This window comes from Mobula birostris, chromosome 7, assembly GCF_030028105.1.
Source record: "Mobula birostris isolate sMobBir1 chromosome 7, sMobBir1.hap1, whole genome shotgun sequence".
Lineage (NCBI taxonomy): Eukaryota > Metazoa > Chordata > Chondrichthyes > Myliobatiformes > Myliobatidae > Mobula > Mobula birostris.
Genome location: NC_092376.1, coordinates 30,049,516 through 30,069,352, shown reverse-complemented (window position 1 = coordinate 30,069,352; position 19,837 = coordinate 30,049,516). Strand labels below are relative to the sequence as shown.

The 19,837-nt window shown below is 39.7% G+C and overlaps 1 protein-coding gene across 2 annotated transcripts in view; it reads left to right on the top strand.

Annotated features, from left to right (window-relative positions):
- The window catches only part of LOC140200083 (anosmin-1), a 202,892-nt gene extending 192,588 nt beyond the window's left edge, over positions 1–10,304 (top strand). The window contains exons 12-14 of one of the 2 annotated variants that reach the window (XM_072262829.1): positions 3,932–4,152; positions 9,199–9,340; positions 9,644–10,304. In XM_072262829.1, the coding sequence (XP_072118930.1) occupies positions 3,932–4,152; positions 9,199–9,340; positions 9,644–9,696 (416 nt within the window). In that variant the 3' untranslated portion in view covers positions 9,697–10,304. Of the gene's footprint in view, positions 1–3,931; positions 4,153–9,198; positions 9,618–9,643 lie in introns of those variants that run through there. The other variant, XM_072262827.1, reaches the window with a different exon arrangement.
- Positions 10,305–19,837: the final 9,533 nt, after the last annotated feature.

Below are 19,837 nucleotides of genomic sequence, written 5' to 3'. Positions count from 1 at the left end.
GCTAGCCTTCTTCGGTAATAATAGAGCCATTTCTAGTTAGCATAAATTCCTGAATTTAAGAAATTCCTGAACTTTTGAGCTTCCTGTTCCCTGACCTTAGTTTATATGAAATGGTTTTGTTGAAGACAGTTGACAGAGAAATTGGGCTAAGACTTAGCAAAGTATGGGGAAAAGTAAATTGGCAGCAATGTCTGATTTACTTTTTTAATTGACATCAACACAGCATTGCTTTGCTAAGTTTAGAATTTATAGAACCTCAGACAACTTCTAGTTGAGTTATGTGGTAGCGTCACAGAGATAAAAGTACCTGAGAAAGCAGGCTTATGGCAAAAATGACGTGAAAAATGGATATATAGGTTTCATAAAAAGTATGGAGTGTTTCAATACATTACCATTGTCTCTTGAGTCAGACAATTGATTTAAGCCCCACTCTTGTCAGATAATACTGTGGGATTACTGCAGTGTTGGTGATGGTGACTGTCAGATAAAATATTTAACCTGAATCTCATCTCTTCTCTTATTGGACATATGAGATTCCAAAACACTCTTTGATGAATTGTTTCTGATAATACGGAACAAAATTTATCATTCAATTAGCACAATAAAATGGGAGAGAAATCGATCAACCATGAGGAAATGGTGGAGGATGCTCGATGGGCTAAATGGCCTAATTCTGCTGCTATATCTTATGGTCTATTAAAATTTAATAAAACAATTTTGCATCATTAGTTTTCACAAATTGATAGACATAGTCTCAACAGTGGCCATAGAACAAATATAAGTTAGAGTCATACAACATGGAATCAGGCCCTTCAAACCATCATATCTATGTTAACTATCAAGAATCCCATCTGTACCAATCCTAATTGCCCATGCTTGGGCCATAGCTTTTTCTAACTTGGTGATGCAAATATTGAATTGATACTTGTTACCTGTTGTGAGGGTAGGCTGCCTCCACCATCCACTCGGGTAGTATGTTCCAGGTTGATTTTTAGCTGAGAGACTGAGATATCCTGGGGGTACGGGGGCCAGCTTACTGGAAGATGGAGGGGAGGGATGGGAGAGGGTAGTTGTGTCATCAATCAATTAAGAAATGAGGATGGGTTAGAAGTATTTTATAAATTTCCTTAAAATAAATAAGATCCATTAAAAACAAGAGAAAATCTGCAGATGCTGGGAATCTGAGCAACACACGCCTGTGTCCTGCTGAAGGATTTCGGCCCTAAACGTCGACTGTACTCTTTTCCATAGATACTGCCTGGCCTGCTGAGTTCCTCCAGCATTTTGTTTATGAAGATCCATTAAACATTGAAAACCTGTTCTGAACTTTACAAATGAAACTTTGCTCAACAAGAAATAAGACTGATAAATAACAATTTCCCCAAGGATTTTTTTTCTCTACTACAAATACTATCTGTAGCAAATTTTCCTTAATTTGTAGACCGTAGCACAAGGTTATGTGGGATTTGGTAATGTTTCACTTTGAAGGCCCATGTACAACTTAGGCTTCATTAAAGTCTCATTCTGATGCCTCTCTGTGCATATCATCTGGAACTAGCAGGAGATGTACTTCTGGTGGAAATTTTCAGTCTCAATAAAAACTGGTATTTGAAACAGCAAACACAGTAGAAACTAACAACTGGTAGAACCTTGATTCATGCAGGTCTGTGCAGATTATTGCAGCAGATCCTTCCTGAACCTTATTCATAATGGATGATGCAATTGGTTTGTTGGGACCTTTCCTCTGCATACTGCAGTTTTCCATCTTGTAATCTATATATACATAGTAACTGATAATAAATAAAAAGATGTTTGTTATCATAGTAAACCTATCTCAGAGCATGACTAAGGATAGTATAGACACTACTTGTCATTCTTAAGTCACAGGCATGGTTGAAGGAAAAATTGTTTCAAAAATAATGTTGATGGTGTGTTGCGTGATGTCAATATTAATCTTGTACTGACATGCATCCTGTCTATATTGGCAGTTGGAAAACTATATCACTCAAACTATTCTCCTTCCTCCTACTGAGAGAATATTAATATTTAATCTGCTTTCACCACCATTTCACAAGGTACATTCCAGAGCACAGCAAATTGCTGCACAAATATTTATTTCTAAATCTTCCACTAGCGGAATTTCTGCCAATCATCTTAACTCTGCTTATTGACCCTCATTCTAATGGAAACAGATTCTATTTCAAAGTCCTATTGAATTCTGAACAGCTTCATCAGTTCTGCTCAACATTCACTGAGAATAATTAGAATAATCATGGTCTCTCCATACAATGGAGTTTTTCAGCTATTCCTGATACTTCTGCTCTATTTTTGCACTACTTATTTAATTCAGTTTTTATATATTTCTTAACTGTAATTTATAGTTTTGAATATTGCTGCCGCAAAACAAATTTCAAGGCATACGTCAGTAATATTAAACCTGATTCTGATTCTGCTCTGCATTTTATTCAAGGCCTTGACAACCTTCTTACATCATGGTAACTAGAACTGGATATGAGCTGATACTTAACTTATTTACTCTATTATTAAGCTCCATGTCTATTATTAAAGCTGGGTGTTGAATTCTCTTTTTAGTACAGTGAATGAATTTATACTAAACACAGACTCTTTCATTGTCGTAGGTTTTGTTAGCTCCTGGTTGTTTGCCAACTTTATGATTAGGTTTCAGTTTTCGATGCAATATTATTAGCCAGAGGATCTTTTAATATTGATGGCAATATTCTTCATTTCAAATCCTAGTTAATTTGTAGCTCCAGAAACAATTCAACATTGTCCAATTTACATATTTCTCCAATGAAAATGATCCAGGAAAAACATACAATAACAATTGGAGAACTTGTTCTAAAATGGACTGTTTGGTCAATATGGATATCTGCCAACCCTAATTGTGCGTAATATTAAGTAGCACACAACACACACACAATGCTCTGTTTCCTATATACAGACACCCCACCCTGCAAAAACTCATTTCAGGGAGGTAGCACCATCAACTTGCGGGAGACATCCGGGAGAGGTGGGATGTCTGCAATAGAGTAGCTTCTTAGCAGCTGGCCAGCTAGTTTAAATAACGTTAGCTATGCTAATAAATGAATGACACCTGTTAAACTCACCTCAACATGTCTTTTACATCTTAACCCACCATGGGTAATAGAAAAGTTACTGTTGCAAACAGTGCAGCGAGCAACACTGTCATTATTTTGACCCCTGTTAGGCAGGGGTACACTTTAGTGTAGTCAGGGGTGACATAATTTTTATATATTTTTTGGAACACTCTGCCATGGCGCGCGCTCTCTCTCTCTCGTGGTCGCTCGCGCGCTCTCAAGCACTCTCGCTTGCTTTCTCGCTCTCATTTGCTTTTGCTCGCGTGCTCTTGCTTTCGCTCTCACTCGCGCTCTTGCTTGCTTTCTCACTCGCTCGCTTGTGCTGGCTCTCTCGCGCGTGTGTGCTCTCTCTCGTGGTCGCTCTTGCTTTCTCTTGCTTGCTCTCAAAAAATTGATTTCCATGATATTGTATATAATTTGCGGGCATCACGGAGCCACTATTAATATGTGAGAGACTCCCGGAACTTCTGGGAGAGGTGGGATGTCTGTGTATATTGGGTTATCTTTCAGAAATAAGTTCTGCTAAACCATAGATTATTTGTTTAGGTGCCTTCACTCTTTCTTTTCTTCTTTGTTTTACATCCCAGATGTAATACAGTTATGGATTGTTCTTTACACTAGCAAAATATCAGTACTGTCTTACTGTGCCTGAATTGTAATATAAGAATCCCAATTAGGATTTATCAGAGTTTACAGAAAAGTGTCAGCCATCAGATATATTACCATGTGACATAGACATAATTTGGAAAAGAACTGTTAGAGATATGAGCACTCAAGTTTGACATTTTGTGAACTATGTTCCTCTTTTGCAGTGACAACCATTCCCAAAGTACTTGTCAAACCTGAGAATCTGTCGGCATCGTTCATAATTCATGCAGGGAACATTACAGGTCACTTCCACTGGAGGATATCTAAAATACAGCTTCATCAGCCTGTAACAGGATTTCAGGTTACCTGGGCAGAAGTGACTACAGAAAGCCGTCAAAACAGCTTGCCGAACAGCATTATTTCCCAGTCTCAGATATTGCCACCAGTAAGTCAGTGATTGCAATTATGTTCACTCATGTATGTTCTAAACATAGAGCTGGGCCACCTTAACGCTGGTTAGCATTTAGGGCTTGTGCTATGTTTCTATGACTTTGTGTGTGTGGGTGTGTGATGTACTTGTGAGGGAGGTGAGCAGGTTGGGTTCGGGGACACATACATACCAGGCAAAAGCATGCTATAGTCTGGCATTAAATGTAAAGAACATGGTGCAGAGGGGAGGTCCTTAGAGCTATACTGCTCTTGAGAATTCAGATATGGACCACAGCTGGGATGCTTTCATAGAAACTGTGGGTATATAATCCGGCTTTCCTGACTAACGGCAGTAAATGATAAGGACCATGAAGGAGTCCGTCTTCGTGCTCTAGCGGGAAGATGAGCAGAGCCTGGAGACCATAACCTGGAGGTTGTAAAGGCTTTGAAACAATTCAGTGGCAATGCCTTTGCACGGAGCCCACTGAACTTCTGGTAAGATGGTGACATGCTCGGACGCAGCTGCCACTAAGGAGCCAACCAAAGTCGTTAGTGTCTTTTCTTAAACATCTTTTTTATGATCGCGAGATACTGTTGGATGTTAAGAACTTCGAGTAGGGCAGGTCTACCCTGCCAGTGAGTTGCTTGCTGGTGGAGGAGCAAGAGAGCGGGACCATGCTGCTGCCTTCTGCAGTAAGGCTTCGAAGTCAGTGTGCGGTCTGAGAGCAAGTGATTGTCTTAGTTGTGTTTCTTACGATCACAAGATCCTGTTGGACATTAGTAATGTGGAATGTTGCATCCACTTCACTGGTTTATTGGCTGGATTGATGGCGGGAGAGCTGCATGGCCTTAGTTGTACTAGGCCTACATTTAATGAGACTAGGCCTCATGCTGCAGTGTTGCCTGTTGCAGCCATCCAGGAGAGGTGATGCCAGAGCTGTTGTGGTGTGGCATTCATACTGGCATCAGTGCTGCCTTCCAGTTTTTGTTTGGTGGAGGACAAGCTGGATTATGTTTGTACACAGACTGCTGCAGCCTTGTTCTTCTTCACAACATCCATGGACTCAAGGATTTGGGCTACATTACGTTTTTGTCTGTGACTGTATGTTTACTGTTAACTTATGTGCTGGATTTGCCTTGTGCTGGTGTGACTGTTGGCATTGTGTTTTGCACCTTGGTCCCAGAGGAACATTTGGCTGTACTCATGGATCTTCACGTATGGTTGAATAACAATTAAACTTGAATTTGGTGCAGGTGACAGCTACTGTGAAGACGCACAAATATCATGAGAAGTCTTTTTTGATTCTCCAAGGTCTCACTTTGATCCAGCTAAAGCTCTTAACCCTGTCCTGTGGTGGCAACCAAAGTTTCCTCAGGACAATTACACCAGGCAGCAACCCAATGCCCTCATTGAGCAGGCAGATGCCATTCGAAAGCAGGCTACTGCTCCCCTTGGAACATAAATAGCTTGCAGTTCTCCAGGAGCAAAGTAATACTGCATGTCATCTCAGACTGCTCCTTCATTTGGCCGGGCCATCTAAGGGAAACTAGCCTATTTAGGGGAAATATCTGTTGTGGCCATCAAGCCATCTGTGCAGATCCAGAAGTAAAATGTTGCACAAGATTGCAGCCAGCAAGTGTCAATATACATCCAGAGCATAGAGACTCTTCTACTGGATTCTAAAACTGTACCTTAATGGAAGATCACACATTAAATGCATTTTTATAATGAAATATTTTCAATATATTATCATAGATTCAATGTAGTCTCATTTTAGGTAGAACTTGTACACCTGCAGAGACAAGTCACACAGCTGATGTGGCAGCTGCTGGCATCAGTGATTCTCTGTAAAAGTTACAAATATGCTTAAACTGAAATCTTATCACAACTGAGCATAAATTTCCCCTCTAAAATGTGAATGGTTGTCATGGGATTGTGAAATATTGGATTTATGCCAAAGTTGCCGCGTTATTCTGACAATGACTGCTTCTGACCAATAATGCGATGTTGAGAACTATTTCACAATTTCATCCCCTGTTTGTTTTGCCACTAAGAAATTCATTATTTCCACCTCTGGAAGAGGGTCTCCGAAGTGAGGTAGTAAAACGATAAGCTGATCACAAGAACAATAAGGAAAGTGTGACACCACATTGATCTGATCCCAATGCAAACTGAGAGAAATATGATGTTTTAATCTCTGATGCATTATCAGATGTGCAGCATGGCTGAAAATGAACCCCAACTGAAATCTCACAAGGATTCCTTATTGTTGAGTGATTTGAGTTTTATTGGCTTAAAATGATAGTACCTCAATGCATCTCCCTCTCCAGTGAATGATCAACATGTTTATTCTTTGCTGTTTTGGCTACAATACTAGCCAACAGCAGTCCCGAGGGCTCAAGATCTCCATGCTTAGAATATGCAGGCTTCTATGTTTCCATTTTAATTCTACCTCCCAATCTCATTCTGACATATCTTCCAAACATTCTCCCCATCTCTTTTTCCATTCCCTATCCTAGCTCCCCTATTATCCCTTTTCTTTTCCTCACTTTCCCATCACCTTCCTCTGGTGCCCCTCCTCCTTTCCTTCTTTGGTCCACTGTCCTGTCCTATCAGATTCCTTTTTCCTTAGCTCTTTACTCTTCCACCTCCCGGCTTGGCACTTCATCTCCTCTTCCTCCCCTGCCCACCTACCTTGCCCCTCACCTGGTTTCACCTATCACCTGCCAGCTTGTACTTACCTCACTTTCTTATTCTGGCTTCTGCCCGCTTTCCTTTCAAGTCCAAGCTTGGCCTAAAATGTCAGCTGTTTATTCCTCACCATTGATGCTACGTGACCTGGTGAGTTCCCCCCAGTATTTTGTGTGTGTTGTTCTGGATTTCCAGAATCTCCAGAATCTTGTGTTTCCATTGTTTGAGCAAGGTGACACTCATTTAAAAAAGAGGGATTTGTTAACAACTCACTTGAAGTTGATCCTTGTGGCTCATTGGGTGGCATTTTTGTCATTTCTATAGCACTTCACTGTTTTTTAAGAGGCCAAGTTGCTAGCTTGACGATCAACCCAGCATGGATGGAAAGTGTTCAACAGGCTGGCCGGATTCAAATTCAGGACCACTTGCTTCAAAGTCCAGTGCTGATGCCATTACACCACCAGTGGGCCAACAAGCACTTACATTATAAGATAATGGAGTCATTTAGGTGTGTGTAATATAGCAGAGAGATGGACTTGCGAATCATGATGTGAAGAGATTTTATACATTTCCTGGGATCCCCAGCTGATTATTAGTGTATTCTGCTGCTGTTGAATATTGTAGTGTAGAGAAGATCATTATGTTTGTATTGGGTATCACAGTTCTAGTGCAGCATTTTCCCTCTACTATATCCATTACCTGCCTCCTCCATTTACCTGAGAGACAAAGCTGTGGTTGCTAAGCTGAGGAGACCACCTTACTCTGCTGTTGTTCTTGTTCCGGAACTTCTGCATGCTCTGCGATATGACCCCTACGCACTGGGTTTCTCTCTCCTCATTCCTGTGGCACTGGTTGCTGCTTTGATTGGCGAGGTCATGCGGCATGCAGTCGACAACATCAGTGGATGTGCTTTGAGTACCCTGCAAGACTTTCCTGCTTACCTAATGCAGTCAAAACACCTCATGATTGAGGCACCACATTTGTTTTCAGGACGAAGGGTCTCGGCCTGAAACGTCGACTGTACCTCTTCCTACAGATGCTGCCTGGCCTGCTGCGTTCACCAGCAACTTTGATGTGTGTTGCTTGAATTTCCAGCATCTGCAGAATTCCTGTTGTTTCCTGTCATATATAGATCTGGATTATTAGTGGGGTCTCTTTATTTATCTTATTTACTTATTTAGAGATACTGCATGGTTGCAAGCCTCTCCCACCCAACAAGCCAATGCCTCCCAATTACACCCATGTGACCATTTAACCTACTAACCCGTATTTTTTTGGAATGTGCGAGGTAACTGGAGCGTCTGAAGGAAACCCATGCGGTCATGAGGAAAACATGCAAGCTCCTTACAGACAGCGGCAGGAACTGAAGCAGGGTTGCTGACGATGCGAAGCATTATGCTAATCACTGCATTATCCTGCACTTCTGGATGCATGGATGCAGTCATGGCAAACCAGTAATCCCTGAAAATCCCAGGACCCATGGTACCACCAGTTCCCCACTGAAATTTAAAGTAAATAAAGTCAGTTCTTTGGGAACACTGTGCCTAGGCCTGATGCAGCTGACAGCAGTCAATTGGGGAATGCAGCCAGAGACTTGTTGCAACTTGGAAAGATCCTGTGGGTGTTGAAAGTCAATATGGCCTTGAGTGCGACAGAGAGAACTGTCTGAGCATGAGGGCTTTGCTCAGGACATCTGCCATCTTTTATTGTAAAACTGGTGATCATGAGAATTTTTAGTTAATCCACACTGTCGATCTGTCACTACCTTTAAAGGAGACCAGCTTCTACCTTGGGAATAGGAGAACTTTTACTTTATATAATAGTTCTAGAAGAGAAGTGAGCTTCTGATCCAGAGCTATGAATTCAGATCCCCACAGGTCAATTCATATTCAGTGAATGAAATTAATGCTGAATTAAAAGCTCTCACTAATGGTGACTGGGCTGAAAAAAGGGTCTACCTGGATCAAAAATGCCCTTTTGGGAAATCTGTAGTTTGTGTTTATTCAGTCTGGCCACATGATGACCTCAACTCCAGAGTATATAACACTTAACTATTCTTTGAAATGGCCAAGCAATGCTTTCAAAGCAACACACACAAACTGATGAAGGGTCTCAGCCTGAAACATTGACTATTTATTCTTTTACATAGATGCTGCCTAGCCTGCTGAATTCCTCCAGCATTTTGTGTGTGTTGCTTTGGATTTCCAGCACCTGCAGATTTTGTCATGTTTGTGAAGCAACACATTCAGTTCAAAAGCACTTTGGATGGAAAATCACTGTTGGCCTGGTCAGCAATGCTCAGATTTCTCAAATGAAAAAAAAATTAAATACGGATCCTGATTTTGATAATACTGTGTTTTTCTTCCTCAGGACCACCATTCACTGATTGTGCCCAATCTGAGGCCATCAACCTGTTATAGGCTGGAAGTTCAACTATTGACTACAGCTGGAGAGGGACCAGCAGCTGTCAAAGCATTTCAGACACCTAGCTTATCTTCGTCACTTCCGCACAGTAAGCTTCAGTATCTCCGACACCCTAGCTGTAGTACAGTTCCACGCCGCGTATTTCAATCTGGTCTAAACTTGGAACACAAAAGGAAACTAATGCTTAAATTGTAAGATGCAGGATTGACCTTAATAACAATAATATTTATTGTTAAATTACTTCGTGCTTATTGCTGTCCGACCACTTTGTTTCTGATGTCTTCCTTATTGACCTTGAACCCTGTCACTGGTGACGTTTTAAAGTGGCTTTGAAACCCTTTCTGTACCATGGTTGTTTATGCATGCCCATCTCTTATCTGCTTTACTTTAGGCTCCAGGCTGAGACACCATCATCAACAGAAGCCAGTATCAGTAAAACACTGAAACAATTATAATTACATTATGGAGGTTGTTTAAGGACTATTGATGTGAAACAATTAAAAAAAAAGACTCATCTCCCTGTCTGAATAGAGAAAAGAACAGAAGAATGTCTCCCTCCAACACATCTTTTAAAATTTGATTATCAAACCAGTGCCATAAAAAGTTATATACTTCAATGATATCATCCCTGTATTGTGTCTTTGGAGGATGGCTTTGAAATTGTGCTATTTATTAACCTGTTTTGTTGAATGTGCTGATCCTGATATAATGCAATATTTACATTTTTTTCCTGTGGATACCTGTACTCGGCAGACTGCCAGGAAAATATGTCTGAAACCTGCATATTTCAACTGGGAGTGAGAATTGTGTCAGTTTATTAATCTATTGCATGTAATAAAGTTATTAAATTATAATGTAAATGAACCTTATCAGATGTTGGCAAAGTACGGTTGCATGGTAGACCTGTCAGTGTCGCATATAGGCATGATCTGTATGTCTATGTTACCTCCACTGAATATATTAACATGATGCAGTTTACAGAATAATTAACAAAGTCTATATGTACAAATTATTTACTTTTTAATATTGGAATGATAATGTAGTATGGAAATATTGGTACTGTTTTGTCCATTGGTAAATTGGCTGTAGAAATCACTTTCCACATTGCAGTCATTTTTAGATCAATATTTATTACTGTATACACCATTTTGTTTGGTCTGTTTTGTGCAGCTTTGTCATATTTGGGATAACAAACCTCTTGTAAAGACATTTTGTAAAAATGGAATTTGTAAATAGAGTTTGTTGTAAGTTACATTACCCGATATTTTCCTGTTAGACTTTGTACATATTGTTGACGTATTAAAGAGCTCCCCTAAACATGTACATGGAGAAAATGTCTGCAGATGGAATTCTTTTTAAACTTTCCGACATGTACTTACATATCAGATTAATTCAATTATAATTCCATTCAAAATCCTTTGTACATTAATATCTTACAGATGTGTTTTGAGCTTCTTGGCAAGGTTACTGTGTCTGTTAACGAGAGGATGGAACAGAGCTTTGGCTGGACTTTAGAGGAGGTAGATGAATCTGAGATGATGAGTGGTAGTATAGTAGTTAAATGATTGGGCTAATCCAGAAGCCTGGACTGGTGAACCAGAATTCTGGGCTCTTGGGTCAGAAGGGCCTGTTACTATGCTATATCTCTAAATAAAATGTCTAGTTTCAAGACCCATTATAACTCAAGGGAATTTAAACGCAGTGAATGAGATAATCTGTAGTTTTACACAGCAAAAGGAGTGACCAGGAAGCCACATAGTTGATTTCCACAGAGGGAAATATGACTCTCCTGCTTGATCTTCTCAGTTGTATTTTTAAAAATTTATTTAGAGACGCAGCATGGAACAGGCTCTTCCATCCAAAAAGTCGCAGCACCCAACAACGTACCTCTAACGTTAGCCTAATCAGGACAACTTACAATGACCGGTTATTACTCCTGTTGGACTGTGGGAAGAAACCAGAGTACCCAGAGAAATCCCAGGGGGTCACAGGGAGAACGTACAAACCCCTCACAGGCGGCGCCAGAATTGAACTCTGAACTCTGAACACCTTGAGCTGTAATAGCATCGCACTAACCGTTACACTACAGTGGCGCTCTTGGTTTTGTGGTTTCAGTAGCACAGCATTGTGTTCGCCTTTTAACTGCCTGTTGAAGTTATCTAGCAACACATTTATGATCTAACAATGATGAAGAATAAGTACTGACTTTTCCAGTAACAAACACTCTTCTAAGTCATTAAAAACAACACACCCCCTCCTCTGGACAGCTTCGACTGGGATATCTGGAGGCACAGTTCTTTGTATCCAGGATTTGGTCTTTTTAAGTGCAGCATGGCTATGGCCAGTTTATTTAATCTGTGCTGTGATGACTTCATGAATTCTGCAAGCATTGGTTAACGGGAAGAGAGCCCTCAGTTCATCTAAGCACACAAGGTATCAATTATTACTTAAAATAGATGCACAAAATGCTGGAAACACTCAGCAGACAAAGTAACATCCATCAAGAGGGAAACAGAGTTGAGATTTTACTTGATGACTTTTCATCAGCTCTTCTGATCATGTGGAGGGATGATTATAACAATTGCTCTCAGGCCCACAAGGTCTGAACTCAAGTTCAGAGCATAATGAAAATATTCAACAAAGAGTTTAATGCTGTCCACACCTAATGTCCACACGTATAAACCTTCCTTCAAAAGTCATTGGATATTGAATTAGTTTTACTTCCCTCACTCTAAGATCTAGCAGGTCAGTCTCACTGCCTAATCTTAGCTTACTCAACACTCAATATTTCTGATGAGTTTTGCAGAATGTCGAGCACTTTAAGTGAACAGTTGAGTAGTTCTCCTTAGCGATGATTATGCTACTGTTCTGTTTGAAATTTTCCCACATATATGTCGTAACATTTTAGTTCTTTCCCACTCTTTTAGAAGAATGGTGAATAGATTTTTTTAATGTAAAAAGAGAAGTAGAATAGAGTGGATTCTGATTAATTAGTCCATCAGTTAATTGGGGCAGCCATTTATTTGGGACAATGCCTAATGTACAAAAACTAATTGAGAAAATAGCTGGGATTCTCTTCATTTATTTGGGACAGGAGTATGTTGCGCTTGCCTGACAGTTTCTAACTAGCATCAGTCGTGTGAACTTGTGTGGCCATTAGACACTACACTGTGCTTAGAGTGAACAGTTTTTAGTGTCAGTTGTGTGAGTTTGTGTTCAAAAAGCAGTAATTTTGTCACTGATAGTTGGCGAGAAATAAGCAGTAAAACAATTTAGAATTGTTTTGCTCACTGTGGTTTCAAACATTGAGGCTTGGAGATGGCAGAAGTGGCCAGGAGTGAAAATAAAACTATTTCATTACTTAAACAAGTTAGGAACTATGAAGAATTTGAAGGTATTGCCAAACAACTTGAATGTACAATGAAAGTGAAGATTTGGAGGATGTAGTTGTCAGAAGTATTGTAGAAGGCAGTGTATTATCTGCACTAGGTGCCTGCACTAATTTTATTCATTTACAGTCAATCAAAAGAACGCGTCCATGTGTTGGTTGTCTGTGGAATCCAACGACGACAATGAATCCTGTGCAGGAGTTTTTAAATTTGAAAAGCCACTGCACTGGGACAGTTCCATGCTCTTCACCTTGAAAGTCTGGGTCTAGTGGTACAAGCAGTCATCACAAACTGGGATTTTCCTTGGTTGCAGTGGATAACCATGAATTATCATGCCCTTCGCTTTTCACAAAACGTTGGGGTACCACTTTCTTGACAGTTGGATCTCACTATTGATCACATCTGCCCGGTCCGCCAGAGCTGACTTCACATACAAGGACAGACGTGTCCTGATTTCACCAGGGTATGAGGCCCTCTGTCTACCCTCAACTGGCTTAGCCCACCTGTCAAAGTGGTATACCAGGGCACGGCCACTGTCATATGCAAACAGCTACTTGGAGACACAGGTGAGAGCTGAGAGACCGGTGGGGCCAAAGGTGAATGAGCTGCCCCAGACTGGATACAAAAAGCCCCTTCACCAGAGGTGTTACCCCCTCCCTGGACACCCCATACACAGCAGCATATGCTGTGTCAGTAACTGTTAGGAACTAATACACAGTTTTATAGTACAGTGTATTGTGGTAGTATTGGTAGTTTACTACTTTATTCCATATTTAATTTAAATACATAATTTATTACTCAGTTAAACTGTAGTTTGTCTTTTTTTTAATATCTTTTTAACTATTTCCATGAAATTTCAGTTAATTAGAGCAGCCACTTAATTGGACCAAAATGCATTGTTCCTGATGTGTCCCAATTGACTGGAATCCACTGTAATTTTGGGATAAACAATTAAAGTACCATCAGAGATTGAGTGCTTTTTCAGGCTACTTTCGGAGACGTGAAACTCTTTTTCTTAAAAAAAATGCCCTCTTCATTTTCTTGTTGGCATTCACAGTAGCATCAAAGAAAAATACACACAAAAAGACAAGCAACCAATGTGCAAAAGAAAGACAAACTATTCAAATACAAACAGTAATAAACAAATAAATAAATGGTACTGAGAACTTGAGTTGTAGAGCTCTTGAAAGTGAGTTCATAGGTCGAGGAGTCAGCTCATTGTGAGGGTGAGTGAAGCCATCCACTCTTGTTCAGGAGCCTGATGGCTGAGGGGTGATAACTATTCTTGAACCTGGTGGTGCAAGTACTGATGCTCCTGCACTTTCCTATACCTATCACAGAGTGAGAAGAGAGCGTGGCCTGGATGGTAGGGGAACCTTGGTAATTAATACCTCATTCTTGCAACAGCGCTCCTTGTAAATGTGCACAATTGTGGAGAGAGCTTTACCTGCGATGGACTGGGCTGGATCTATCACCTATTATAATAAATGCTCTAAAACTGTGATTGAAAGTGATGTGCAGAGAACTGTAGAGACTTACATTCAAGATATAGCGCAGACATCATGTTCTTCATAATAATCCACTCAAAGCTCTTTCATATAAATTTAACAGTAGCTCTTTAATACTGTAAGTAAAAAGATGGATTGTTTGAATTTTGGAAGTATCACCTGAAAAGTCAACTGGATTCAATAATTTCAATAAAAATGCTGGACTGATATCACTCAATTACCTTAAGATGCCATCAATTAATTCCCCTATTGTTACTCTCTAAATTAGATGCAATAAATAGGTGGGAATTTCCTCTGCATGAAAATTGCACATGATCTTAGATGAATGCTTATGATATCAGGCTGACTCTCTGCAGGTGAATTAAGATTCTTCCTGGAATTCAGTGACCAATCAGAATTCATCAGGATATTTCTGGTTCAGATAAATGACTGCATTATATGATTTCATTAACTTTTGTTGTATTCCACTTACTATCTTCAGGCACTGTTCAATTCAGTGATAGTGTAGGGTAACGTAAGGGGGGAAAAACACATATAATTCACAACCACCGACATTGAACTGGGGCTTCTCTTTATGAGCATGGTTTGACATGATGACGTAATGATGTCAAGTGTTTTTTACCGCACTTCATATTCTGAGTTTGGTTGACAATAAAGGGAGCTGTTATTGTTTCCCTTAAACTTAAAACATCTCTGCCATTTTATGGCAGGATATGTAGTGTCATATCTACTGATCAAAACCTTTGAGATAGCATCACCACAAGATCAGCTGATCAGGAATAACATGCACCAGTGTTTATTCAAAAAGTCCTCAGTAAATCAGTTTAAGATGTTGGACTGGCAAGATGTATCCAATCAGTAAGAGGTAATATTTAAGGAACAAGTATCAAATTAAAAAGTGAACATACTTTCAGAGACAGGAGACATTATTTGTCCGAAATATCTAAAGAAGAAATTCAGAATGCTTTTTGTTAGTCTGAACCTTCTGCAGAAAAGCCTAATATCCACATGGAAGGAATAGCATTTGCCCTCATAACTGAAAGAACAGCAACATTAATATGGGCAGCACATTAGCGTGGCATGACGGTATTGCAGCAGCAGTGACCCAGGTTCAATTCCTGCCACTGTCTGTAATAAGTTTGTAATGTTAGAGCCAATTGTTTAATTCATAGATTAGAATGTTTAATTGTCGTTTTATTTCCAGCGTAAGAATTAATTGACTGCTTGTATTTTATATACATATAATAGTTCAGTATGCTTCCTCGTGGTCACAGTATATCTATGGAATTGTTCAATGTACCCCTAGTGGTTTTACTGGTATAATTCTGGAACATTGCTGAGGATGCTGAGGATGTTCTACAAGTCTGTGGTGGCCAGTGCTATCATGTTTGCTGTTGTGTGCTGGGGCAGCAGGCTGAGGGTAGCAGACACCAACAGAATCAACAAACTCATTCGTAAGGCCAGTGATGTGGGGATGGAACTGGACTCTCTCACGGTGGTGTCTGAAAAGAGGGTGCTGTCTAAGTTGCATGCCATCTTGGTCAATGTCTCCCATCCACCAAATAATGTACTGGGTGGGCACAGGAGTACATTCAGCCAGAGACTCATTCCACCGAGATGCAGCACAGAGCGTCATAGGAGGTCATTCCTGCCTGTGGCCAACAAACTTTACAACTCCTCCCTTGGAGGGTCAGACAACCTGAGCCAATAAGCTGGTCCTGGACTTATTTCATAATTTACTGGCATAATTTACATATTACTATTTAACTATTTATGGTTGTATTACTATTTATTATTTATGGTGCAACTGTAACGAAAACCAATTTCCCCCGGGATCAATAAAGTATGACTACTACTACTATTGTGGAGCTTTTCTTGGTGCTGCGTCATTTGAATAAGAGTCTTTACATTGGTTAACTCTTATCTGCAAATTTGAATGGAATTTTCCTCATTTATGTAATATAAAGGAGCTGCATTGCAAGGCAGTAGCCTCTTAGTCTCCTAGTCTTTAAGTTTTTCTTCTGCCTTCTGCTACTAGTTTCTGCTCCTGTTGCTGTCTGTTTCAATTTTCTTTTGTTCTATCAACACTTAATTAAATGACTGTGAATGAACATGTTTTGTTCCTCTATCTTGACTTCTGAAAGAACCCTTGGATTAAAGCATCAGAATCCGACATTATGTTCTCCCAGTTGCTGCATGGTGTTCTGGTTCCCTCACGTGTTGCAAAAACATATGGATTAGAGGATCGCATGGGTGTAATTGGGAGACTTGGGCTTTTTGGGCCAGGAGGTCCTGTACCTCTAAATAAAATAAAATTAACATGATGTGGAGACAAGATTCATACAGCATAGAAACGCTGGCTTACTGGCCATCAAGTACCAATTTGAACTTATCCTACATTTATCCAATTTTATATTTTCCACACGACTCCTCCCAAGTTCTACTATTCAGCTACACATTGAAGGGCAATTTATCAAGCTACACATTTTGGGATGTGGGAGGTAAGCAGAGCTCTCAGGGGAACCCCATGCAGTTATAGGATAAATAAGTGAATTTCCACACAGGCAACACTGGGGTTCAGGATTGAACCCGGTTCCTGAAACTCTGAGGTAGCAGCTCTTCAAGCTGTGTCTCTGTGCCACCTTTACTGCTCCTCACTTGCTCTAGGCTTGATGTAATGTTGCAGTTTCTGCTACTGTTTATTTTGCTTTATTTCTTAATTTCATGAAAACAGCCTTGGTAACAACACACACTGACACTGGAAAACCATATTGCCACTTTTAAATCATGAGTCTGTCATTAAGACCAACTTGAAATGTGATGTCGTGGATTGTTCATAAGACATAGGAACAGAAATCTGGCCCATTAAGTATGCTCTGCCATTCCATCATGGCTGATTTATTATCCCTCTCAACCCCATTCTCCTGCCTTCTCCCTACAACCTTTGATGCCTTTAATAATTACAAACCTATCAACCACCACTTTAGATGTCCCAGGACTTGGCCTCCACAGTCATCTGTGGCAAAGACTTCCACAGATTCCCCACCCTCCGTCCAAAGAAATCCCTCCTCATCTCTGTTCTAAAGGGATGTTCTTCTATTCTGAGGCTGTGCCCTCTGGTCCTCGACTCCCCCACTATTGGAAACATCCTCTCCACAATCACTCTGTCTAGGCCATTCACCATACAAAGGGTTTCAATATGATCCCCATTATTCTTCTAAACTCCACCAAGTACAGGTCCGGAGCCATCAAACTCTCCTCATGCACTAACTCTTTCATTCCTGGAATCATTCTTATGAAATTCCTCTGGACCCTCTCCAACCAGTACACCTTTTCTTAGATAAGGGGCCCAATGCTGTTCACAACACTCCAAGTGCATGTATTAATCAGACTCATATGCCAGAAGCTGTCTTCTCACATGATTTTACCCAACATTTCCACAATGTTAATATTATATCACCTTTCTTCAATTACTTAAGTAATATCCAAACTAGACTTAATGACCTAGATGGCTTCTATGAAATTATCTTTGAATAACTGAGGTCCATTTATAGTCGAACTGCACTTAGAAGTAGAGGATAGGGACAATTATCATAATATTCATGAAAGTTAGAAATGCTGAAATTATAGATCAGTCAGGCCAGCATTTTACAGGACCCTTTCAATGTTCTTCTAATGTGTTAGTGGCCATCAGGAGCCGTTAAAGTAGTGTTCAAAGCAGTAAGTCATGCCTCATGAATTTACTGGAATTCCTTGAAGGGCTTACAGAACTGTAAAGAAGAGCCAGTGAATAGCTAGAATAAGTTGAATTACAGAAAGAATTTAATAAAAAAGTATTGTGTGTAACTTCCGTGAAGCAGGTAGGAGAGATGATTGCTGGCACATTAATGAGATATTGTATTGTACACATATACATAACTAGGGTACCTAAGACTTTTGTACAATACTCTATATTTGTTAAAATAGTAAGGTGGTTGGGAAACAGGAATCAGAGTACTCAGCCTTCTTATAACTCAGGAGTATTAAGTATTATTTTGTAACTGGAAATACATAATATACAATGCTGTGCAAAAACCTAAGGGACCCTAGCTATATATATCTGCCTAAGACCTTTGGACAGTACTCTGTACAGTATTGAAATATGATTTAGTGGTAGAAAGTGTGTTGTATTAATTGACAAACATATTTTGATGAATAGTACACTGTTTCAGTGATCTGAGTTCCCTGTAGTGATGGAGAGTATTGTCCTGTTAGTGTTATCTCAGTTGTGCTTAAGCTTTTGAGCACAGCATTTACAAAGACTACTCCTGTAACTGACAGAAGATTGATATAAATGGTCCATTATATAGTTGCACCGGGACTTCTGTTAGAAGATCAGCTGAATGCAAAAGCGTTTAGCACCAAGGGTGATGTGAGCTTAACACGGAAAGTTTAGATAAACTTGTTGAGGGCTTTATATACCTAACTAAATGGATTTTTTGTAAGTTAACCAGCAATGTTTTGGTAAGACAATGTGATACAAATGCAAATATACTTTCAAAAGACTTATTCAGAAGATGTGGTCTAGTAACAAAACACTAATCCACGTTATATTACAGATTATATTGCTATGAAGAATGAAAGAAGGCCAAGGTAGAAATTGTAACCCCACACCTGTTGAAAAGAACAAGAAGGAGAGTAAGCGAATGGCAACATATTGATATTAGGGTAGGTTAAAAAGCTGGCACAACTTGGTAAGCTGAAGGGCCTGTATTGTGCTGTGCTGTGGCATTCCACGTTCTACGTTCTATGTTGATGATATTCTGCTAGGACTGGTTTAACTTATAAAGATCATTTTTTGGTCTTTATAGGAAGACAGGGAGAGGAGAATAAGATGTATCTATAAATCCATGGTCAAAATGATTTGGAATTATGATCCAGCTATGCAATCAGGGGATATTTAAAGATAAGAAGCCATGTAAACAGTTATCTATCAGTACAGCACATTACACTGATTTATAAACGTAGTATTAAATTATTAATCAATATTTTCACATTGGCTTTATTTCCTCCCACTCACCTACTGACTCCCACTGGGATTTCATTCTACAGTCTGTGTAATTTTCATTATTACACCATATGTGCGATTAGACTGTCAGGCAAACGAAATTATTGGCCTCCACAGCAGACCTGAGAAAGAATCTGCAATGCCTCCCATCCATCTTCTATTAAATGTTATATAAGTATTTGCGTTTCTCTTAAGTAGGAGCCAAGGAGTAAAATTTGGAACTGACTGAAAACTTATGGAAAGCAATGATAGATTAACTGAACCGGCCTTAAACTGTCTTTACGGAACTGGAGTAGAACAAGAGAGAGAAAAGGTTGATCAAGGTGAACACTTGATCCATTCCAGCAGAACCAATCGTCAAAATGTTCTTGTAACTTTCATCTTGGTTATAAAATCTTACTGATGTGTGGACTCAGCTGAGTCCAACCTGTTACCCAGCGTGAGTCCAATATATATCATACATTTTACTCAGGCTTTAACCTGAGGCTATTTTTTTGTTTATTTTCACCTATTTTAAAATACAAAGTTAAATAATTGAAAACATGATGAAAATAATTACTGTTACATGTTAAGTTCATATCCAGGAACGTATGAAAGTGAAGACAGCTGCAAAAGCAGAAATACTGGAGAATTGTGCAGCA